The sequence below is a fragment of the Elephas maximus genome, chromosome 6, assembly GCF_024166365.1.
Source record: "Elephas maximus indicus isolate mEleMax1 chromosome 6, mEleMax1 primary haplotype, whole genome shotgun sequence".
NCBI classification, from domain to species: Eukaryota; Metazoa; Chordata; class Mammalia; order Proboscidea; family Elephantidae; genus Elephas; species Elephas maximus.
Genome location: NC_064824.1, coordinates 121,091,398 through 121,116,525, shown reverse-complemented (window position 1 = coordinate 121,116,525; position 25,128 = coordinate 121,091,398). Strand labels below are relative to the sequence as shown.

The window sequence follows — 25,128 nt, the reverse complement described above, 5'->3', positions numbered from 1 at the left end:
ACTGGAATGAGAATTAGAGAACTGGGCTTTACTTTTTGAGTTCAAAAATTTGATGCCATCGGATTCCAACTCATAGTGACCCTATAGGACAGAGTAGAACTGCCCTATAGGGTTTTCAAGGAGCAGCTGGTGGAATCAAACTGCTGACCTTTTGGTTAGCAGCTGTAGCTCTTAACCACTATACCACCCAGGTTTCCTTTTGAGTTTAGGCTCTGTGTGTTACTCATGTTTGCAGCCCTGGTGCCTAGGACAATACCTGCCACATCCTAAGGCATTCAGTATGTGTTTGTTGAATGATGTGTGATTTGGGGCAACCCTACTTGCTTTCCCTGGACTTTAGTTCCCCACCTGTGAAACTGAGGGATTGGTTTAGAGTTCCTTCCGATGATTCTGCAATTTTGTAAATGCTTGGCACTGACATGTCAGTCCTCTTAGTCATTTACCTTCTTATCTCTTCAGGTAGGTTCCTGGCACAAAAAGTGTAGTATTTAACTTTTGTCTTAAATCTACCCTTCTTCTATTATTTTCCAAACATCTCCTGTCAGGCTAATCCTGGCAAAGTTGAATTGTGGAGAAAGCTGTTTTGGTTTTGTGTGTCTTTGGATAGTCTTGTCTTAACACAGGCGGCAAAAGCATTCTTTTGTTTTCTCCCCCCGAAAGGCTCTCTCTGTAACTTGTTACCTCTTTTATATGCTGAGCCTTCATCTGTTTGTTGACTTTAGAATGACTTATGCACAGAATAGCAAAAATCTTCGAGAGTGGAAAATAAAGATGGAGACAAGGTGGTTCTTTGTCTTTGACAACTATGTTCTGAGCCTTGTTAAGCGCATGGTGTCTTATTTAAAGTCCTGTAAATATATATGTATTTTTTAATATAGCAAGGGCTTAGGTTTCATAGCCACAATTCTTTCTTGGTAACTGTACATACCGTGATTTTTAGGTACACCAACCACTGCAGAAAATATTAGTCACCTTTTATGGCCATGTTTTCATAACTGATTTACAGAGTTGACTGTGACATCTGAGTCCTGGGACTTTAGACCAGGAAGAAAAAAATGTGAAGAGATTGGCCGCAGTTTTTCTTCTGACCCACGTCAATCCTATTCTTCAAATGACAATGCTAATAAGATCTTATGTTTGGGTAGTCTCTCTGAGTTCTCATGGATCAGGCAGGTTACATCTCTCTCTCCAGGCCTCATTTTCTCTCATCTGTAAAATGGGAATGATAATACCTCTCCTAACAGGGTTTTGGTGATGATGAAAGAACATAGCATGCAAAGAGCTTGGCTGTGGTAGGTGGCCAGCGGGTCAGTGAATAGCCACTTGTCTTGTCAAATCATCATTATTATTATTATGTGAATTTTGGCCACAATGGTGAAGGAACCACTCCAAGAAAGGCTTTTAGAATTCCACGTCCTGCCTCTAGTTAGCAGTTCACACAGTCGTGATTTTAGAGCCGAGTTCTTCTCAGGGCAGTGGATGAACCAGACTTGGACCAAAAAAAATGTGGTTTTAATTCAGTTGCAGTACCAAAAAACATAAGCTAAATCTCCTTATAAAGCTTGTCTTTTTCAACAGGGTTTTCTTCTATTAACAAAAATTTTTTTTCCTTAAAGAAGAAGGTGAGTATGTTTGTAAAAGTTAAGTGGCTAGGAACTATGATTTCTATTAAACTATTTATTCCTTGTTCTAATATCATTGAGGCAACTGATGGTCATCAACCCATAAAATGAGAGCATTTCTCATATTCTACAGTTTAAAAACATTTTTTTATTGTGCCTTTAGGTGAAAGTTTATAGCTTAAGTTACTTGCTTATTTAAAAATTTATATACACATTGTTTTGTAATATTGGCTGTAATCCCCACAATGTGTCAGCACTCTCCCCCTTTCCACCCTGGGTTCCCTGTGTCCATTTGTCCAGTTCCTTTCTTATCTTGTTTTTGTTGTCTTGCTTTTCAGCAGGAGGTGCCTATTTGGTCCCATATAATATTCTGTACTTTTGAATAAATAAAATATAAATACGTAATTGCTATGTGGAACATAATCTCATGTTCTAGTTCATGGGTTTTTTTTTTTTTTGGTTTTGTTTTCATTCATAGCATCTTAGAAATGCATGTTTAATCGTGAGAGATTAAAAATGCCTATTATTCTTACAAATTGTTTGCAGTGTTCTGTTTTTTTCTCCCTCTAACTCAATTCCATTGGATATCTATGAGTTGTCACATTTTTAGTAAGTAATAACTGTGTCAAGCTGTGCTGACAAAATGTCCCAACGTAACTGTTAATAAGCATTGTCATTTTAAGCATGACACAGTTTAGCTAATGATTTATCTCTTATAATGCAGTACTTGGGGCAGCTGTATGATTTGTCTCTTTAGCAAGTCAGGCGATTTCTTTAACAAAATGTTAAGCACAGATGGACCATAAGCTGTCAGTTAACTATTATTGTGTCTGCATCTGCTGGCTCTCAATACACTGTTTTATGGATTCAGTCAGTTACTTAGCTGCAGCGCAGTGAAAAGCTGAACTTACTCTGATTGGCAAATAAAATGTTCATTTGTCTCTTCTTCCTATTGTTTTGTTTTGGGAACACATGTCAGCAGCTCAATTACCCAGTTCATTAACAGCTCCCAAAGGACATGATGGCCAGCCCGTGATAAGGGGGCAATTGTGGCACATATGGTCAATAATGGCCTCTCTCTTGGCAATTGTAAATAAAAGTCACTTGGCCCTTTTCCTTTCACGAGAACTACTGTTTTCCTGTTCCCCTTCAGCGTGCAAATTACCTTTCTTTACTCCGGGCAGTCCAATCCCAGGAAAGGAGAACCTAGCTGCCTGCTTTTAGAGACTTAACGCGGCTAACAGCCCTGGCTTTTCATTTTAATTATGACTGACTTTTAAGCTCTTGAGGGGGGAACATTCTTATCATGGGAGACTATTCTTAGAAAGCTGTTAGCTGATTAATTAGTTAACTAATCAGTTTGCCTAACTGAATAGCAACGCATTTTCTCGGGGCTTTAGTCTCTTTTTCTCTTTGAAAAACTGGTGGCAGTTAGCATGGAGTTTTAAAAAAGTCATTAAAATTTTTTTTTTCCCAAATAGAAATCATTTTTGGGGATGGGTGGAGTAGACAAGTGTGACCTCATCCTTATTTACTGAGAGACTCATGCTGTAAAAAGAAATCTTGTCACACACGCAATCACACCCATACACACACACAGACAACCCCCAACCCCATCCACTGCTGTTGAATCAATTCGGACTGATAGTGACCCTCAAAATAAAGGGGCTAAGAAGCCACTGGGTTAATTTGGGGCAGTGTCAGCATTCCTAAGCCAGTAACAGATTTCTTTTTCACTTTCAGGACTTTGGAAGGAAGTTCTGAAACAAGGTATTCCGAGTGTAGCTTCTCTCAGGGCATGAGAAAAGGCACAGGAGTATTTTTACTTAAATATATCAGTGAATGCAGTTGCTAAAAATAACTATTGTTGTTGTCAGGTATCTTAGAGTTGATTCTGACTCAGAGTAACCCCTGTGACAGAGAAGAACTGCCCCATCGGGTTTTCTAGGCTCTAGTCTTGACAGGAGCAGATCACCAGGTCTTATCTCCCGAGGAGCTGCTGGGTGGGTTTGAACCACCAACCTTTTTGGTTAGCAGCCGAGCACTTAGCCATTGCGCCACCAGGGCTCCTTAAAAATAGTTATTAGTAGGGTTGAAATGAATGAAGGAGAAAGATCCTTTCTGGCCGCATTGTATCCCTATTGTTAATGACTCATGATAAGGTGGAGGCTGTTGGGAGAGAACTCCATCTGTAGAGAGGTTTCCCAGTGTAAGGTGGGTAGATATCCCCTGTGCACTTGAAAGTTAACAGATTAATTGGAACCTTAGGAGGTAGAGGTATTTGGGACTGCGCAGCTCAGCACCTTGCAGGCAGCTTGGCCGTTCTTCCAGCCTCTACTTGTCAGCTCTTATCTTAAATAAACACCAACGGTCCACGTTGTGCATTTCAAATAACTCTCAGCCTGGAGCACACGGCCTGGCCCTCCTGAGCTGCCCCCGCGGCCTGCCATATTCATAACCAATCTGTACTCTCCTCCCAGGGCGGCGGGCACTTGGGGAGTTGTTGAGTGTCAGGGTTTATTTGTGCTATTTTGATTAGTGCCGACCTGGCAGGAGCTTATTTTCCTTCTAATGACCCCGTGCTGTGAGCCGGCGGCTTCCGAGGGAAGGACTCGGGTCAGAGGGGAGGGGGAATAGCGTTACATTTATTTCTCCAGCCAAAAATGGCGAACTGCTGGGCAGGAAAGAAGGTAGGTGAATGGCTGGAGGGTCTTCATTAGATTTGAGTGTTCTTTTTATTTTTTGAAAAACGATTTTAAATATTTTATTGTATTTTTGGTGAAAATATATGCAGCAAAACACATTTCCGTTCCACCATATTTCCAAGAATAATGTTCAGTGACATTGGTTATAGTCTTCACGTTGTGTCCACCACATTCCCTTTATTTCTGTTGTAGTTGTTTCATTCCCATAAACTTCATCTCACTGCCCCTCAAACTTCTCATCTATGCTTTATGGTAACTGTCGTCCATTTGGGCTCCTGTAATTTTTTAAAAGAGTGCAGTACTCAAGGGTAACATTCTTTACTTTTTGAGTAAATCTGAGCATTCTTTAAAAACACCTTCCTTCTCAGAAAGCAGGGAATATGTTTGCCATAAATTGTCCTATCTTTTTACATTTGTTAAAGGTTGTCGTGGCACATTTGGGAGAGAAGCCATAGAGGTGACAAAAACAAAGCAGGACCCCCTCCCCCACGTAGACAACTGGTTGGGTCATAAACTGCCTTTCTTAGTTTTTCAACTAACATAAGTAACGATGACTCAAATTCTAGTTCTGGGTTAAGAATTCTGGAAATTCGAATTCACCGCTTGGCATTTGTTAGGTTGTAAATGCGTTCTATATGTACGTTAGAATTTTGTTACAAATCTTTGGTTTGTTCCTCTTAGAGGGTTATCTCTTTTCTTGACTAAACACACAGACAATTTAAAAATGCTTAAAATAAGTTCCCCAATTCCTTCTTAGCTTGTGAATTAATGTGGAAGGGAAGCTTCCAGGTGCTGAAGTCTCTCCACTGGCTTGGATTAACCCCTACTGTGCATCTATTTCAACCTCCCCCCTCTTCTCTCCCCTGGAAAAAAAAAAAAAAACAACAAAACCAACCTCCCCTTTCTCATCCACTCTGGCTTTCTTTGTGTCTCCTGCGTCCTGCCAGGCAGGTGTCAGAGCCCTGAATGCGGGTAAATGCCCCGTTGATGGATTCCACAGATGGAGCGTGGAAATTGGTAGAATAGGCCTCAGCCACAGGCCATTTCTTGGGATCTAACAAAAGCCTCCAAATAAGTCAACAAAAATCCCAAAGATCACAAAGGGAAAATGTCATTTGTCATTTACTCTGGGCCTGTGAGGGAATATCAGTCTTGCTTCCCTCCTCTTGGCTTTCACCCGAGTAAACACGAGAGAGGTGATTCACATCTTTCTCAGTGTAAAAAAGGCGGCTCCAGATCAGAAAACAGCTACTGGTCCTGTGGTGCCCTTCATGTTGAATGGCAAAACGCACCAGCACAGGAGACAGCCTGCAATTAGCCAAAGGTGCGTCAAACTTCGAGTTGATCTGTTAAAGACCTTATGTAATATACTCTGAAATACCCTTAAACTCTCAGGCACAGCATGAAATGGTCTCATGCAATTTTTATTTATGTTGTTCTTTTTATCAGTGAAACACAGCTTGGAGTAAAAATGTTGACAAGTCTAGCTCAGAAATATTAGTACAGAAGAAAAGACCATCAGCTTTGGTGTGAGACCATCTTAGAGTAAATGAATATAATGACTAAGGGAGTTCAGCCTTCAACTCTGGAGCAGAAAGAGCCCCCACCTCCCCCGTGTCTGTAAATCGCATTGTATTATATCTGGTGCAAACACAGAGTTTAAATGGTTGTCATGTTTTGATTCTTTAATTATTCAAATGAAAGGTCTTGCTGAGAAGAAAGACAATGTGCCAAATTCATGCTTGTGAATTATTTTGTTTTTCCATTTTTTGCCTGTTCCCCATCTCTGAATGATAATGGTCTGGAAACCAATCATTATAGAATTGCACGTGACTAAAGCCCTATAAAATCGAGGCAAGATTTCATGTATAATAGCGTTAACCAGGATGAAATATTTCCCGAGGCCACAGAATAGGTCACGAGGGGTTAACGGACAAAGACATACTCTCTAATTCTGTAATTCCTTCTTTAATTAAACTTCATGGTTAGTCTGCTGGTGGTAATACTTCTGCCTTCTCCCGTTTTGATGTGTTTCCAAAGGAAGAATTTGTAATCCTGTGGGGTATGATGGTTACCCTATATGTGATCCCCCTCCCCCCTCTTTTTTTAAAACTGATGGTGTACATTTTCCCAAGTTTAACCATGGGAGTTAATGTGAAATTGTTGGACTAGCTAAAAATTTGACACTGAAAAAAATTTTAATTAATTTGAGATATGAAAAGAAAATGAACTTTCATAGAAAGCAGAGTTGTGGTACTCAGCTGAAGCACACATCATCAGTCTGGGTTTTCTGTTGAATAAATTACGAATATCTGAATATATTTCAAGCTATTTGCTGCACTTTTGTTTAAAAAGAATTTGAGGTTCCTTTACAGCTCTTGATAGCCTTTCACTAAGATGTCTTTAAATGTGTTATAATAAAAAACATGCCCAAAACAGGAGTTTAATAAAGATGTGAAATGAGGGATCAGTTCAACTGCTTGTGGTCAGTGTAAGGTTCCAGGCTGGCCCTGGGCCTTAGGACCAGTGGTCTTTGCTGGTTGTTTATGGAGACTGTAAATGGTCACACTATTTTAATTTCTTGACAAATATATTCACTACCTTGGCAAATTGATTCATAGTGTTTTGTTGCTTAGAAACTGTACCTTAAACATATAGAGAGTTCAGTAAATGTATGTTCGGTTGAATTGAATTCGACTGGAAAAAATGTTTGATTTAGTGTCTAATATTGATCCAATTGTAATATTTCTACAAATTTCATTTGATCCTGGAAGGCTTTTTAAAATTTGGAATGAACGGCAGCAATAATGGCAATCAGCCAAATGACCCAGGAAGCCTAGGTCATTGGTGACACTGAGTTAAGCTAACGTGTAAGTCAGAGAATGAGTTGTGAAGGGGTTTTGATAATAGAGTCAGGATTTCAGAGTCTGATAAGAATATGGATTGAGAGCAAATCTGAGGATTGCTATGGAATTGAAAGCAATACAATTTCTATTTGGAAGGCCATATATTATGTGTTGATATGGATTTTCTTATGAGAGCTCTGCTGGAATTTCAAATTGGATGGCAGCATCTCTACTTAATGAGTAATAAAGCCAATTGAAGGCATGTGTAGAATATAATTGAGTGACTTAAATATAATTAAAATCTCCACTTAATACTGAGGCTGAACAATAGAAATAGTTTATCAAAGAGATTATATTTAATGTACTTGCTGTATTATGTAGCAATTTATTAATTCATTTAGACGACTGTCTTGCTAATAATGCTGCTTACAGTTTCCAACTCATAGCACTACATAATCTGCATAGAAGAAGTATATAATTTCTTTCAGCTGAGCTGCCTGAAAAGTCTTATTTTACTTTCATGTAATATTTAGCAATGAGATTAGATACTTTGTATCGAGTATCTCATTTGTTCTAGTAGCTCCAGTAGAGTATTTAAAATAGATTAGCCTCAACAAAATTGTCTCTTTTTCACTATCAAACTGGGATTTCAGTTTTATATTTGTCCTTGGCAAAAATGAAATGATTCATATTCAGATTATTGTGAGTCAAGTTTTGTGCAAATACTGAATTTTGTTTTTATTGAGTGATACATGAAATAGCATTTCCAAAAAATGGTGAAGGGTCTGTGGTGGTTAGTCTTTAGAAATAGCTGGTATTCCTTAACTGGTAGATTAACCTTGGGTTGCTGACTTCACATATTTTAAAACCCACATCCTTGTGGGGTTTACAGATGAGGAAAAGTTATTATTAACTCGTTGAGATTGTGGCTTCGTAATGCCAGAAGTGATCAGTTGGTTCAGATAAATTTTCAGTAGAAAAATCAAGCAAATCATTTCCTTGGTGTCTTTTGAAATGATGCTAGATGGACGTTTTGCCATTTAGATGCAACCTTTAGATTGCTTTTGAATAAATAGTCTAGAAATAAAAACAGTGATTTGTTAGCTTATTAAAGAAAATTTTACTTTTGGCGGTAAAGGCTGTCCTATTGAACCCTCAAATACTCGGAGTCTTTTTAATCACTAGCTGTTGGTGGCTCTTCATTTTTTTTTTTTCCTAAACTATAATTGTCTTTGAAAAAATTGATAATTATTCTCTAGAAAATTGCAGGCATGCAAATACTTGCAAAAATGTTCAACTAATTTTTGGAGATTGACAGAACCCCAAAGCTCATCTAAATAGATGTTGGAAGACTTGTAAGGGCAGAATTCCCATTTTAAAGAAGTTAGATGGTGGCAGAGAAGTCAGTGTTAAAGCAAAACTTAAATTTTACACCGTGGTTTCATTCATTCGACATGTGTTTTTTGGGCACCAAAGGTTCCAGCCAGGGGTTTGAACTGGTTTGTTCAGGTTCGAGCCTCCTGCTGAGGAATTTGCATTTCCACCCCAGATGTATACAGGTATAAATGAGAATTTACATTTCCATCTCAGTTATAGATTCTTAGGTATACATAAGAATCACCTGGGGGTCTTGTTAAACTATAGATCCTGTCTTATGTATACACAAGAATGTATACCTAAGAATCACTTGGGAATCTTGTTAAAATGTAGATTCTGATCCAGTCCATCTGGGGGTGGAAAGGCAAATTCTTAGCAGGTGGGTGAACTAGAACAAACTGGTTTGAAGGCCTGGTTCCAGCAGTGGACAAGGCAGAGAGAGAAGGGCCTTGAGCTCACAGAGCTTATCTTTTGAGGATGTTGATTATTAAGGTGAAACACAGTGGTCTTGACCCTCAGAATTAACTCTAGCTGGTACTCATAAATCTAAACAGTCTTTTTCTTCAGAAACCGGAGATGATTTTGATTAATTGACCTGACAGTGTATGGCACATCATATTTACTTGGGAGGATTTAATAACCCCAGAGACTCCCAAAGGAAACACAAACGTTTCCACATACTATTAGCCTAATGGGATCATAGTAAGAGAAAGCACAAGCAAAAAATTGGGGTTTTCACAGGCAGAGGAAATTTTTGGTCATTCGTTACATGCGGTTAAGTTTTTCACCTGAATTCACTTTGGAATGACCAGGGCATTAGAAACTGGAAGCAAAGAAGGAAATATTTTATGAGAATTTATTGTCTTCTTAGGGGCAAAAGGAATTTGTTTCTTGGGGAGCATATTGTTATATTTTAAAAACAAAGGAAAGTTACTTTTTTTTTTCCAGTAATTTGTGGCAGGAAGTATTTTAAGTACTTGGGAATTTTGAGAGGGAAAGGAATAATTAATCTGGAATATTCTATTGTAGTGGTTCTTAAAGGGTGGTCCCTAATCAGTGGCAATGGCATCAATCGCCTGGAAACATGTTAGAAATGGAAATTCTTGGGCCCCCACTCCAGACCTACTGATGGGAAATCCTGGGTGTAGGGTTAGCAGTCTGTGGTTGACCAAGCCCTCCAGGTGATTCTGATGCTTGATAATTACACACAGATATTGTTCATGTAGTGTAGCTCACGTTTATCCAAGCACCCACACATATACATTGCATTGGGAGCTTTTGAAATTTATAATGCAATGCATAGCATTTTTTTTTTAGCACATCAATATTACTTAAAAAATTTGCATATCTATAGAAAGGTTTTTTTTTTAGGTTAATACTAAAATATCCTAAAATAAGATTTATACTAAATGAGGCCATTTTGTATTAAAATAGATAATATAATTGAAACCTATCATAATACCTAGCATTGTATATTGTATTCCCCTTTTGCTTTTTCTGAACAAGTATTTGTTTGCAGGCATACATTTTCTTGGAAACCCAGGTGGCCTCGTGGTTAAGTGCTATGGCTGCTAACCAAAGGGTCAGCAGTTCGAATCCGCCAGGCGCTCCTTGGAAACTCTGTGGGGCAGTTCTACTCTGTCCTATAGGGTTGCTATGAGTCGGAATCGACTCGATGGCACTGGGTTTGGTTTGGTTTTGGGTTATACATTTTCTTATGATCTGTCAGGTAACACTTCTTAATTTCACAGTGTCTGAATGTGAATAAAAATCAAGATGTATTAAAATATTAGAAAGCTTCAAATCATGTTTACAAGCTCATTTTCTATGTGTACTTTTTGGGGGCAGCTTAAAATTTACACTGAAATAGAATGAAATCTCAGGTTTCTACAGGACAGAGCTAAGTTCGAACTTAAGACAAGGACCATTAGTAGTATTAGAGCTATTGCATTTTAACGTTGCTCCTAGTGCTGGTTGAATTTTGCCAATACTAGCCTGAGAGTGCAAATGAACTTCCTTGACATTGGCATTCATAATCCACAGTTTTTAAGCTTGCCCTTTCCCATTGCGACAGCACACCACTGCCTTTGCCCTGGGGAACCCTGCCCCCAGTTATCTGGAAGTTCTCAGGGTGGATTTGGATAGGCTTAGGCTGCTTCTGTTCGTTCACTCTGGCTCCTCCTCTATACCCTGTGACAGCCGCCTGACAGCTGTTTGATGGCCGTCTGCCCACGGCCCCAATGCATGGGGTCTCAGGAGGGGGCTGCTGTCCTGCTTTGAGCCCTGTGTTAGGTGCATCCTCAAACCGCAGGGCCTCCCAGAGGTCAGCAGGTGATACATCTCCATCACAGCTCCCCTTGCTGCAGAAGTGCTAGCAGACGTGGACTGAATGCTCACCCCACTCCTGCCCCCATTGAATCCTGGCCTGCAAATGGCACTGCCTGTGCCCGAAGTTTCGTTAGTCTTAGCTGCAGATTCCCTCCACAGGGATGCAGACCCTGTCCTTATGGGAACAGACGCTATGTTGTGTTGTTAACGTAAGTCATGTTTATTTCCCAGCTCCCCCATGTCTTTCCTAGGTACCCACACACCAAATTTTGAAGGTCTCTGGCTCAGTGCAGGCAAATGAAAGCTTTGGTGCCGAGGGGGCAGCAGCGAGGCCACTTTAAGGGGCATACGACCTAGGCAGGTGTCCACAGTCCTGTGCTCAGAAGGGCTCAGTTCTTGACTTAACGCTCTACTGTTGCTGCCTTGAAATTCATGATAAATATTGAACAAGAGGCTCAGCGTTTCCTTTTCCACTGGTTTCCTCAAATTAGGCAGGGTCCTGGGCTGCAGCCCTACCCTGGTCAGCAGAAACCCAGGCTCTGAACCTCAGTTTAGGGATACTCTACTAGACTGTGCCTGGTTCTTCATAAGCATATCTTGAGATTTGTATTAATAGTACGTATACTCTGCTGAGTTTCCCAGTACCTGGCAGTGAGACACTGAATTTAAATATGATTCTTCTTATAGGAGTGATGTTGTTGTCATCGTTACCTGTCATGCCATATACAATTGGATTGGACCTTTGTGATCCATAGAGTTTTTATTGGCTGATTTTCAGAGGTAGATTGCCAGGCTTTTCTTCCTAGTCTGTCTTAGTCTGGAAACGCCACTGAAACCTGTTCAGTATTATAGCAACACGCAAGCCTCCGCTGACGGATGGGTGGTGGCTGTGTTTGAGGTGCATTGGTCAGGATTCAAACCCAGGTTTCCCACATGGAAGGAGAGTTCTACCTCTGAACCACCATCCCCCCCCCATATGAGTCCTAGAGTTTATAAATTCATAGGACTCTTGCAATAGTTTATTATTATTGCCTTTTTTTAGATATCGAGCCAATTTTGGAATTAAAAAAAATATTTGTTAACAGATTTGCCAGTGTAAAAGTTGGTGAAAGTGTATCAGGGACCAGATGAACTGTGATTCATTCATTAGGCTTGAATGGAGTACTTATTAAGTGTTAAGTACAGGAGGAACCAGTTCCTGGAGAAGGACATCATGCTTGGTAAAATAGAGGGTCAGCAAAAAAGTGGAAGACCCTTAGTGAGATGGACTGACGCAGTGGCTGCAGCAATGGGCTCAAACGTAGCAATGACTGTGAGGATGGCACAGGACCGGGCAGTGTTTCATTCTGTTGTATGCAGGGTCACTATGAGTCAGAAGCGACTCGACGGTACCTAACAACAATAACATGAGAAGACACGGAATAAGGCCTTTCCTTGTTTTCTAAGAGCTCATAATCGGCACCCTTGGATAGCAGAGAGAGATAGATGCAGAGAGCAATTATTGATTATTGCTGCCTGGGGGCAAGGAGATGGGGTCAGGGAAGAGATGAAATATTATTTAATAATGTAATACCACATGGAGAGCCTTGATGTCCATGGAAGGCACTGGAAATGTGTTTAGATAGGTTTTAAGTCCTTATGGCTTAGTCAGACTTGTTTTTTTGATTCAGATTTGATCAGCTTTTCCTCTTGCGCTTTCAGCCTCAGCACCCCAATCAGATGAAGGCTCTGACATCGATTCTGAACCAGATTTACCGCTGAAGAGGAAACAGCGCAGAAGCCGAACCACCTTCACAGCAGAACAACTTGAAGAACTGGAACGAGCTTTTGAGAGAACTCACTACCCTGATATTTATACCAGGGAGGAGCTGGCACAGAGGGCAAAGCTCACCGAGGCCCGAGTACAGGTACTGACATCAAACATCCATGCCCTACTTCAAATCCAGATAGGAAAAAAAAGTGTCTTCCAGTCTAAAGCATAGGAGTATGTGGGTGGTACAAATATTTGGCTGTTAACTGAAAGGTTGGCCCTTCAAATGCACAGAGAGGCACCTTAGAAGAAGGGCCTGGTGATCTACTTCCAAAAAACCAGCCACTGAAAACCCTATGGAACACAGTTCTACTCTGACACACGTGGGATAGCCACGAGTCAGAACTGACTTGACGGCAACTGGTAAAAAACTGGTAATCTAAAACCAAGAAAATTAGTATATGAGAAATGGTACTTAATAGGGACGTGTATCTTTAGAGTTTATTGATCATTACTAGGAGAATATGACTATGTTGTATATGACACACACACGGGTGTCAATTCATGCTATTCATTAATTATTTCAGGATTCCTTATTATGGGCCAGGCACTGCATGGGCTCTGTGAGGAGTATACAGATAGTAGCAAACAAATTTTGGGTGATTATTCTGTGCCAGACACTGTTGTAAGTGCTTTATATATCTTAAACCGTGTAATTATCATTAATACTCTAGGTTGGTATTACTGTTATCACAATTGATAGATGAGGAAACTGAGACTCAGTCTGTTTAAGTAACTGCCCAAAGCCATGTAGCTAGTAAGTGATAGAGGTGATTGGATCCCACACACTTCATCTCTGTGGTCTTTTAATTACGAAGATGTACAATGGTGCAGAAGGCATAATTCCTTTAAGGATTTTATAGTCTGGAAGCATTTCAAGTAGCTATGTTATTTTAAGGAAACCCTGGTGGCGTAGTGGTTAAGTGCTATGGCTGCAAACCAAAGAGTCATCAGTTCAAATCCACCAGGCACTCCTTGGAAACTCTAGAGGGCAGTTCTACCCTGTCCTGTAGGGTCGCTAGGAGTCGGAATTGACTTGATGGAACTGGGGTTATGTTATTTTAAGACCCTTTTGAATGATTTTTTTGTACTCTTAGATATGCTGTGAGTCTTCTGGAAGAAGTTACTTTGACATAATAAGTGGTAGAATGTTTTTGTTATTAATGATGAACTTTCCCCTCAATAAAGCTCTATCTGAAAGATTATAAATGTCTTAGTTGTTATTAGGTGCTGTCAAGTTGATTCCAACTCATCACAACCACGTGTGTCAGAGTAGTACCGCTCCATAGGGCTTTTTCGCTCTAATCTTTATGAAGATAGATTGCCAGGTCTTTCTCCCATGGAGCTTCTGGGTGGGTTCGAACTGCCGACCTCTTGGTTAGCAGCCTAACGCTTAGCCGTTTGTGCCACCAGGGCTCGTAAATGTCTTAGGGTATCCTGAAATTCCTTACAGCTTCAGAAATTACCTGGAAATGTCATGTGGTCTTTATAGATATTTGACTTTCTAGTCAAAGTGAGGCTAGGCACTCTGCAGCAAGCTAGTTATCTTAGAGTGGATCAACTCTCATGTGCAGCTCATTAATTATCTCCACTGTTACCGAAGGAGCCCTGGTGGCACAGTGGTTAAAACAATCAACTGCTAACTGAAAGGTTGGCAGTTGGAAACCACCATTGGCACTGTGGGAGAAAGATGTAACAGTCTGCTTCCGTAGAGATTTATAGCCTTGGAAATCCTCTGGGGTTGCTATGAATCAGAATCGACTTGATGGCAGTGGGTTTGGGTTTGGTTTTAGACTGTTACAGAATTTTACAGAAACAGTCTCTTCCAGACTGCAGAGACCTAGTCAGAGAGATTGTTTTCTTCAACTTGACTTCCCATGTGATCACTCTCCCATAAACCCGTTGCCTTCAAGTTGATTCTGACTCATAGCAACCCTATAGGACAGTGTAGAACTAGGAGAGTCAAGGAATGCTAAGTTAAAGACATTTCTCTCAAGGAGCTTTAGTCTAACATGGAGAACAAAGTAAATATACAAATAATTAAAAAGCGAAGGAGATACGAGAAGTGCTGTAAGAGAGAGGCTAAGTGCAGTGGGAGTTGAGAAGAGGAAAAGATGAGATCTTGTTGGAGTAACCAAGAAAGGATCATGAAGAAGGCAGATTTAAGATGGGCTTTCTAGACTTGACTGATATTTATTGGACAAGGAGAGTGGGGTGGGAGAGTGTATTAGTAATAGGGAATATGAGCAAAGGCACAAAGAGCCGGAAGCCGGTGAGTTGCATATAAGGTGATTCTTCATTTTCACTCTATCAATATCTAGGGAACATAGAATGGGCCAGTTTGGTTAGGGAGTGGCAGTGTGGAGGGAAGGGATATAGTTAGAAAGCTAGGCTGAGGACATATGATGGAAGGGAGGCAATACGGTCATGGCAAAGGTCAGCGCAATGGGAGTGGAAAAGGAGGGATAGCAGGAAAGAAGATATTCAGAGGTGGTATGGAGGCACCTGATTGGATAAGCTGGAGGTGGGTGGAAAAATGAGTGAAGAGGTGAGTCACAGATACAACAAGGCTTGTAATGTAAATGCTTTAAAGTTGGAACTTTTGAATCCCTCTACCCATTGTGTTGAAATACAGTGTTTCTCCCTGTTGTCCATTACATAGATGACCACCATTAACCATAAATCATGAAAATATGCACATATAAGTATTATTATATAGGAGCTATGTATTATAATATATATAATTTTTTTTATGTATTATAATATATATAATAGATTATGTTATAAATATTATATATGTGTATAATCTATTTTGCTTTTATTATGGTTCTGTTATTACCTGGTTTAAATGTGAAATAAGATCCAATTATTTTTTCATGCTTTGAGCAAACCTTTACTGAGTGCCCACTGTATTCTAGGATGTGGTCCATATACTTCGTGATTGGCCAAGCCCACATACTGGGTCTTTCCTTAAGATAGACAGAGTATCAGCTCTAAACTCAATTTGAATAAAAAATATAAACATTTCTTTCAAAGAAATCGAATAAGGAGAGTGGTGAAGATACTAAGATATTTGAAGGTTCCTCTCCCTGTCTTTGCCAAAAATGGGGACAGGAGCGGAATGTGTTTTAAAATCATGCAGCTTGTACAGAACCCAGCACTCTCATCCGGCTCAGTGAATGTCAGAGGATAATAATAATGGCCCATTAACTTTCAGAGGACATGGGATCAAACCAATAAAGGGTGGTTCATATTTTTCTATACAGTGACCTCCTCTCCAAAGCAGGGCCCTCATTAATGTAACAGCTGTCTTAATGTGGCTTTAACCCGGTGACTCTTTACATTCCTCTTGGCTTCTTTAGTTCCCTTGAGACACATCATGTCTTCACCACAGCTATGATCTACAGCCTAACAAATTCCCTAGAACACCCAGCATATGGATCTTTTACTAACCCAGCAGGAAAAAGAAGAGTAGTTAATCACTGATTGAAATGCCAGAACAAAATCCTTTAGTTTTGAGAAGGATCTGGGAAAGCAGTAGCCAAGTCAACTCAGTATGAGTGATAGCCATAAAGTGTGAGTTAGCTTAATTTGGGGCACCTGGGAAAACCAAACCCAAACCAAAAAACCCTAAACCATGTCTACACTCCATTTTTTTCCCCCTGAGGAAGAATATTTCTAAACACTTCTAGGTAGAGATGAGACTAAGGCTAAAATAACTTAGGTCTTTTTTCAGGGTTTCACAAAACTTTGTTTGGCCAGAAGCCTATGTTGTATTTATCATGGCTGCATATGAGTACACAACCTATGAATTGTTGTACATCGGAGACTGTTTGGCTTATTCACCTCTTGGCTAGATGTTGTTATGCAAATAACTACAAGCATTGAAGTTTTGTTGGGAAGAATGGGTTGTAAATACTTATGGTGTGCAAAAGTTTTAGTAATAATTGCATATAAGAACTCCGTAAAGTAGGCAAGCATCATTCTCTTTTACCATCAAGATAAGGGAAGGCAGAAAAGGAAACTGTTTGTGGAAATAGCATTTAAGTAGTAGTCAGAAATGTGGGATTTGATCCCAGTTGGCCCGAAGTGTCATTGGAAAAGGTACTTAATCCTGCTGGGTCGAAATGAAAAAAAAAAAAAAGCGGGGGGGCAAGGTTAGATCTGATGATTTTTGCTTGGGTCAGGGACCACCGGGATAACCATAGATTAACTTCAGGAGATCTGAGAAACTTGAGATTTATACACAAAATTTTGTGCCTCTGTATGTACACGTGCAAATGTGTGTGCAGCCATGAGTGTTGACTGGGGAAGGGACCCCAGGTTTTATCATATTCTCAAATGCTCCCCCTTCAAAATAAAAACTATTAGACTACTCTGCACGAATTCTCAGGACCCTTTTAGCATCAGCAGTCAGGAATTCTTAGGGAACTCTGAGACTTTGAAGTCACCTAACAGATTTGTATAGTTCAGAAGTTAACACAGTATGGAATATTTGGCCCTGACCTCCATAATGAGGCCAAATATGGTCATTCTTAGCTCTTTGTGGGAGTTTGCTTTTGAGATGTATATGGGTGTAGTTTGAGTATGTTTTTGTATGTGTCCATTATCTTCTGACATTCAGAGGAGCCAGGTGGTTCTCCTTAGCAACCTTGCCCCTCCTCCCCAACCTGCTGTCCATACGGTGGTCCAAGCTGAATGGCAGCAATGATAGATAGAAGGGATTGGAAGAGTGTGGCAAAGAAAGAGAAAGGAGATAGAAATGAATGAGAAGGACCAGCTGCTCATCTCGAATTTACCTGCTTAAAAAATACTGTACTTGGCATTGTAGCATTAGATATCAGCAAGACTAGTGTTTAATCAAGAATTTTATAGTCTTGCTGTGAGTATTCTTTCTAAGGATTAAGCATTAGATTCTCTCCTCATTTTTAAAAATTATGCTTGAAATAACTCATCTGAAATAATGCAGGTTAGATTGCCTTTGAGGACCATGCCAAAATGTGAACCAGTAAATTATTGATGGACAAAATTAGGCTTACACCATGGGATAATTAGCACTAATCTATGAAGCCTGGAAACAAATTTGACCTCAGCCTCCATTCAAGCCAAACTGGCTTTCAATGATTTGAAGTGTTATTTGGGTATTTTCCTGTTTGCTTGTGGGCACAAAAGGCTTTGGCTGTAGACCACAGAGCTGGGAAAACAAAGCAAGGCTTTAGTTCTTGGGCTTTTCAGACAGAGGTGTTGGTGTGAGATTTTACTTAACAGTGAAATTTATTGAGCGCTTACTATCTCCTAGGTATTCTTTTAAGCACTTTGTATTGTCTCATTTAAGTTGTCTTAACAGTCTTATGAGGTAGACATTTTATTTCCCCCGTTTAGCAGATGACTAAACAAGGGACAACAGACATTAAGCAAATTGTTCAAGGTCACAGAGGCAATAAGTAGAGGAGCCAGAATTCAAATTTTTACCTTGGCTAAGGCCAGAGTATACTTTGCATTGCACCCCTGTGAATAAAAATATTACTGTATCTTATAATGAACCAAGTCTTTCCCAACTTATATTATTGAGAAATCTGAGAAAATTGGTTTCTTATTTTACTCGTGAGGAGAAAAATTGATAAAACCCTTTTTCTCCTTTTGAGATTCATTCTCTGTCTCTTTTTTTTCTTCTAGTTATCATGCTGTTGTGGGAATTTTTCAATCAACTTAAATTTTGCTTCAAACACAAGTGGCCGGGTTGACTGGGTTGCTATTGCTACTCTTTTCAAAACAAAAAGAAGTTTCTAGTAACTGTAACCAATGAGTCATAAGTGTCCTCCACCCATTGTAGATGAACTTATTCTACACTTACAGTCACATACGTCCTCAGTAGATTATTCATCGATTGTCTGTTAGGCATTAGTGATACGGTACCGAGAGGATTATCTAAGACTGCCTGAGTATCCAGGGAACGCCTTTCAGTTAAATATGAGATGATAACAGCATCCCAGGCTCAGTATGCTTGACCAGTTCTGGAGTTCAAAGAAAGACTATTTCAGGAGCATTTTTTTCCCCCATTAAAAATCGAAGCTATATCTTATATGAATTTTGAAGCCTAAGGAAGGGAAGGACCACTTCCCAATTTGCAACTTCAGCATCTTTTCCTTTTAGTGCTTCTTTTGGCAGATTCAGTGGGTTCTGGATGACGGTGAAGGCTGGCAATGGTAAGATAATAAAAAATCTGGCTAAATGGCTAGATATACAGGCACACCAGACCTTGGTAAGCACCGTTTCTCTCAGGAATAGCTCTCTGGATTTATTTAGCCTTAATTTAAACAACTTCTAAATTTCTTCCTCTGGAAAACTCTTGAACCTCGTTTGGAAGGTTTATTTTTAAGTAAAGATTTGCTTTCTATTTCTCTTCATCTTCTAACCCAGCTCCTGATGGGTTTACTCAGTGCCTTCAGTACTTACTCGTATCGCTTTGGGAAAAGCAAACAAACCTTATACCGCTAGTCTTTTGGCTTCTGTGTTTTGAAGGTATTTATAGGGTCACCATGAGTTGGAATCAACGCGATGGCAATGGTTTTTTTTTTTTTTTAATAGAAAGTTAAGTTCCTTCTTATTTTAGTACAGAAAAAAAATTAAATTAATGTACTTTTCTTTTAGAGCAGTTTTGGGTTTCTAAAAAAATAAAACAGTAAATACAGAGTCCTCACATACTTCCTTTTCCTTCTACACAGTTTCTGTCATTCTTGACATCTTGTATTAGTGCAGTACAGTTGTTGCAATTGATGAACCATATCAAAACATCATTAACTAAAGTTCATAGTTTATGTTAGGAACCCTTGGTAGCACAATGGGTAAACACTTGGATGCTAACTGAAAGATTGGTGGTTTGAACCCACCCAGCAACTTTGTGGGTAAAAGACCAGATAATCTGTTCCCGAAAAGATTATAGCCTAAAAAACCCTATGGAGCAGTTCTCTGTCACATGGCGTCTCTATGAGTCGAAACTGACTCGATTGCACCTACCAGCAACAACAACATAGTTTACATTAGGGTTCGCTCTTTGTATTGTACATTCTATAGGTTTTAAAAAATCCATTATGTCATGTATCTACCATTACAATATCATACAGAATAGCTTCACTGCCCTAAAAATCCCCTGTGAGCAAAGTTTTTGATTTACAAAATTGGGTTAGATGGAGTTAGAATGAACCTCGAATCAATCGTAGGCTGAGATTGATGGGAAGGATCAAGCATAGCCACCACCTGGGGAAATCAAACTTGGCTTACTTATCCAAAGGTTGCAGAAGAAAATTGGCACAGAGAGATTGGCAGCATGCTTTGATAATGATGGAAGTGCAAGCTTTTTGAGTCCTTCATAAAGGATCTCACCAGTAGAATCATAGTTGCAGTTATTAAGTCTGAATGAATGAAGTTCACATTAGAATTTTTGGAAGATCAACTCTCCTCCAAGCTTAGTACCTAAAGCTGGAGGTGCACAGGTTGGTCTGGATAGGTGTGAGGACCACCTCACCTGAGCCAGGTGTACCCCATCAGTCTCGAGGTTTTATAATATAAACTATGACTACAGTGTGTGGTTATAGTACAGTACACTCACGTATGAACACAGTCCTAATTTCTCATGACTTCTCTTCCCAGGCTGACACAGTCTGTTCCAAGCACTTCTCTAAAAATGGTTTTCTTACCCTGGTGCCTCTGGGACTTACGTTAACAGGCACTTAGACCTGCAGTGAGAAAGTACAACTGAAAAACGCAGACCTGAAATCAAGCACTGTTCTTGGTTCTATTATCCCAGGTGGCAATTTGTTAAGTTAAGTAAAACTCTAATTCAATTATGTACCAACATAGGAAAATATTGACTTATCTTCTTTTCCTGTTGGAAAGCTAAGGAGTATGAAATGTTAATATTTTGGGGAAGTTCAAACAGCTTTCCTTACCAATATCTTGCAACAATGGCTAGAAACACTATTTCAGACAAATGGCTGGACTCATAACAAATGTTTAAGCAGATGCCTTGGTAAAGTATTTGTTAAATTAGGCTTTCCTGCTCTGGAAGGGAGAATTTCCTCCTTTCTCTCTTTCTTAAATGGTTTGACTTAAAAGATTACAACTAAATTGTATAATTGTTAACATAATGTTATGGGAAACTCAAACCTCATTTTGTTAGTTGCCATTGAGTTGGCCCCCGACTCATAGCAGAAGGAAACATTGCCCACTTTTGCACCATCCCCCTGATAGGTTATGGATCAGACTGTTGTAATCCATAGGGTTTTCACTGGCTGATTTTCAGAAGTAGATATCCATCCCTTTGTTCCTCGTCCATCTTAGTCTGGAAGCTCTGCTGAATCTGTTACAGCGTTATAGCAACACACAAGCCTCCACCGACAGCCAGTGGTGGCTATGCATCAGCTGCGTTGGCCAGGAATTGAACCTGGGTCTCCCGCATGGAAGGGGAGAATTCTATCACTGAACCACTATTGCCTCATCATCCTATCTTATACGTCCTATTGTCAGTCACACTGGTTTTCTGGAACAAGCATGTTCCTACTCTGTACTATCACCTCTGTCTAGAGTGATTCCTCCTTGAAATCATACACAGCCTTTGAAAATGAACTGCAGGCCTGTCTCCACTGTTCTAAAGTTTCCCTGATTCTGCATACCTCCAACATGGAGCTTCTACATTTAGTGAGCAAGTCTATTGACCTCTTTGACTATACCATGAATTCCATGAGGACGGGATTATGTTCTTATTCACTCCTGTTGTCCAAAGTTTAATATATAAAAAAGGTGCTCGGAAACCTTTTGTTGACTTGAACAAGGTTGTAAGCTACTCTAATGCAAGGGCCCTATTTTATTCATCCTTTTATCCCTTCAGCCCCAAACTCATCGCTTTCTCCATGTTGTTTTCAGTGAGCTTTTGATATAGGACTTAGAATATCTTTAATTGGTAGAAATCCTCTCTCATTTTGGAGAAACACTATGTGTACACCTTGGAAAAATAGCTCTAAGATCTATGTTTAAACTCCACAGGTGTGTATAAGATTTGGGTACCATCATGAGACCCATTAAAGGCCTTTTATCAGTTTCTCAAAATTTGAGATGTTCGGTTACATTTATGGCTGATATTACTGCCTTTTCTCTCCATCTACTTACATAAAATACCTGGGCTTTGAGCTCCTTGAGGGTATTTTATTATATTCTTTCAGGTTGCCCTGAACGTAGCTGGTTAGCACAGTGGTTGGCATAGAGTAGATGCTTAAAGCTGTTATTGAAAGAAGTAATAAATGAACTAAATATTTAAGAAGTCTTCCTAATTAAAACATGTTATTTCTTTAAATACTTGGGCATTTGTTCCCATTAAGATCAGGGCAATGTCTCACACTTTAAACGGAACAGTAGAGTGGTCCCACTTACTCTCCCGTTCTACGGATATGGCTGCCCTGGAGATATGCCCATACTGACCACAGAAATGCAGAGAGAGAGACTGATAAAAATATACAAGGCTTAGTGTAACAGGTGAGGCCAAATTCAGGACAAGTGCTATGGGGCGGGGTGGGGGGGAGCAGTCAAAGAGGTTCATGGATCCTTCTAGAATGCAGTGATACATGAAGGTGGGTGGATGTTGATGGTGCTTGTTGGGAGCTCTCGTTGTTCTGACCCCTGTCCAGCTACCCCTGCCCATGGCCATCACAAAGTTCACGGGGGCACTGCTGCAGGACCACAGAGGGCCTTTGAAGCCCCTCACTGACCCTGAAATCTACTTCTCCTCCCTCCGCTGACAGTACCCCTAAGCAGCACAGAAGGTGGAGGGCTCTTGCAGTCCTTTGCCCTGTCAGTAAGGGGCCTTTAATCTGTTTTAACATGAAAAATTCATTAAGAATGTACTATTATTTCATCAGTGAAATCCTCAAATTTTTAAATTAAATCCATAGGTCTGGTTTAGCAACCGGCGTGCAAGATGGAGGAAACAAGCTGGGGCCAATCAACTGATGGCTTTCAACCATCTCATTCCTGGGGGATTCCCCCCCACCGCCATGCCGACTCTGCCAACATACCAGCTGTCGGAGACCTCTTACCAGCCCACATCTATTCCTCAAGGTATAGAGGAAGGGAGTCGAGAAGATGAAACTTTAACTTCCTTTCTCTTTGTACAGTGAAATCCTTCTCTGAAGCTGACGTGGATGCTGTTTATATATGAACTGTATTACCTCACATTGTCCTGAATGTACTTGTCATGTTTCAGAAACGTAGTTTGCCCTGTGACATATCTGAACCTCCCCAGAGAAACCGTGTTGTAATATAATTCTATTGCACTATTGGAAAGCAAAACAAAATGAAACAAACAACTCTCCTACATAAACATGCGATTGGCTTTTTTTTTTTTTTTGATTAAAGTTCTACCTCAACATTTGTTCTTTAGTCTGCAATTCATTGAAGTTCTCTGATGCTTGCTATCTGTGGTAGTAATAGAGAGAAGGTAAACTTAGATAAAATAAAAGACTTAGATAAAGTCACTATTTATTAGCACTAAGAGGTGACTGGAATAACTTTAAATGATAAAGCTAAATTACTTTGGATTGTGGAAGATGGCGTTCCAGGAATTTGAAACTATATGATTATACTCATATTTAGATGCTTTAAAAGTTTATTTAAAAGAAACATGAGACTGGTTAATCTCACGATGATTGATAATACTACCAAAACAATCTTTTGAGTATTGTTAATGTGATTTTTGCTTTCAGATCCTGGGTGAGTTTGCGGTGAGAGCATATAAATGAGTTACATTTGTATAAATACATGCAGGGACATGGCTGTATTTGTTACCAGTGATCCTATAGGAATAGGTTAGGAAATGCAGTTTGGGATTAACATTTAATCTGACCAAGACTAGATTACGTATGCAATAGATTAGGTATGGGATAACTAGAAACTACTGATGGCTTGGTGACTGACTGCCAGTCTACAAAGGAACGTTATGGCTGACAATCTCCTTCATTTCAGCTGTGTCGGATCCCAGCAGCACTGTTCACAGACCTCAGCCGCTTCCTCCGAGCACTGTACACCAAAGCACTCTTCCTTCCAACCCAGAGAGCAGCTCTGCCTACTGCCTCCCCAGCACCAGGCATGGATTTTCCAGCTATACAGACAGCTTTGTACCTCCGTCTGGGCCCTCCAACCCCATGAACCCCACCATTGGCAATGGCCTTTCACCTCAGGTCAGTCCCGTGTTTCCAGACAGACGATTTGCTGTATACCAGAACCAAATAGTCAATTCCCTGAGGCAGTAGTATAATGAATTGCCAAATTTAAACCATAATGTATTCTTTATACAAGCCACATGATTTCAGTTTTCTAGTTTCCTTTCTCTCCACCCTTCCTACTGGCTGCATCAAAAGTTGTAGCTTAGACTTGAAATTCAAGTGATTTTAAAAAATGCAACCATGAAGCCTTTGTGTTTAGACTTAGTTGTCAAGGCATTTGTCATGTGTTGTCTTCTCCACCCCTAGTTCTGGGCTTTGGTTAAGAAGCTCACAAACATTGGGTCTTTTTTTTTTAAAATGGTATTTGGTCAGCTGATGGGCTTGTGAGCAAAAGCACTTCCTAAGAAAACACCAAAGCTTTGATGAAACAATCAGAGAGGAAGCAAGCGAGTCCTGTGGAGCGAGACCCAGCTGATGACTACAGAACTTGGGAATAAATGAGTTATAAGCCAACAAATTAGGAGCATTACCACTCTTTGGGAATAGATAAATATTGGAATGCCATAATTGTTTTTCTCATTTGCATTGGACTATGAGCTTTTCTTGGGAGATCATATTAATAAATTGCCTTGATTGCATGTCGGAGGGCTGGTTAAATTTCCTACATGTGGCATCTGTCTGAGGTTGACATTATTAGCAGTGGTTTAAATACAGATCGCTTGATTTTATTAGAGTGCACTTGGCCCAGGTGGTGAGGAGAGCTGCCCACTAAATTTGGAGAAATGTCACAGAGGGGTTGCAATCTATAATTACAATCGAGAATCTCTTCAGGGTCGGGGGAGTTTGAACAGCTTTATCTTTTCTCAAGTCCCTTTTTCCTCTTGGTGGCTAGAAAAACAGAGAGAAGCTCAGAATGACACAAATGAAAAGTGAAAAGACAATTATACTCAATTACACACTAATCACTGACTATCACCGCCGCCTAAGCACCAAGAGGGTATTCTAATAGGCAGAAAATGAGATTTTAATGGCACAAAGGGTGGCCAAAATAACGACTCATATATCTTTGCCTTCTTCGTTTTCTTCAACTTGTGGTTTGCCTCTCCGGAGTGGAGTTTCTGGGCTCTGCATAGCGGTGATAACTCTGAGAAGCTGAAAAGTTCAAAGCCATGGGAGTTGAAAAGAACGAATAGCAAAGGCAATGAAATAAACATTTCTGCCTAAAGG

General features: G+C 40.0%; 1 protein-coding gene across 2 annotated transcripts in view; it reads left to right on the top strand.

Annotated features, from left to right (window-relative positions):
* PAX3 (paired box 3) overlaps positions 1-25,128 on the top strand; it is a 101,544-nt gene that overhangs the window by 56,475 nt on the left and 19,941 nt on the right. For both annotated transcript variants that reach the window (XM_049889005.1, XM_049889006.1), the window contains exons 5-7: positions 12,580-12,785; positions 22,633-22,798; positions 23,702-23,916. In XM_049889005.1, the coding sequence (XP_049744962.1) occupies positions 12,580-12,785; positions 22,633-22,798; positions 23,702-23,916 (587 nt within the window). The remainder of the gene's footprint in view (positions 1-12,579; positions 12,786-22,632; positions 22,799-23,701; positions 23,917-25,128) is intronic.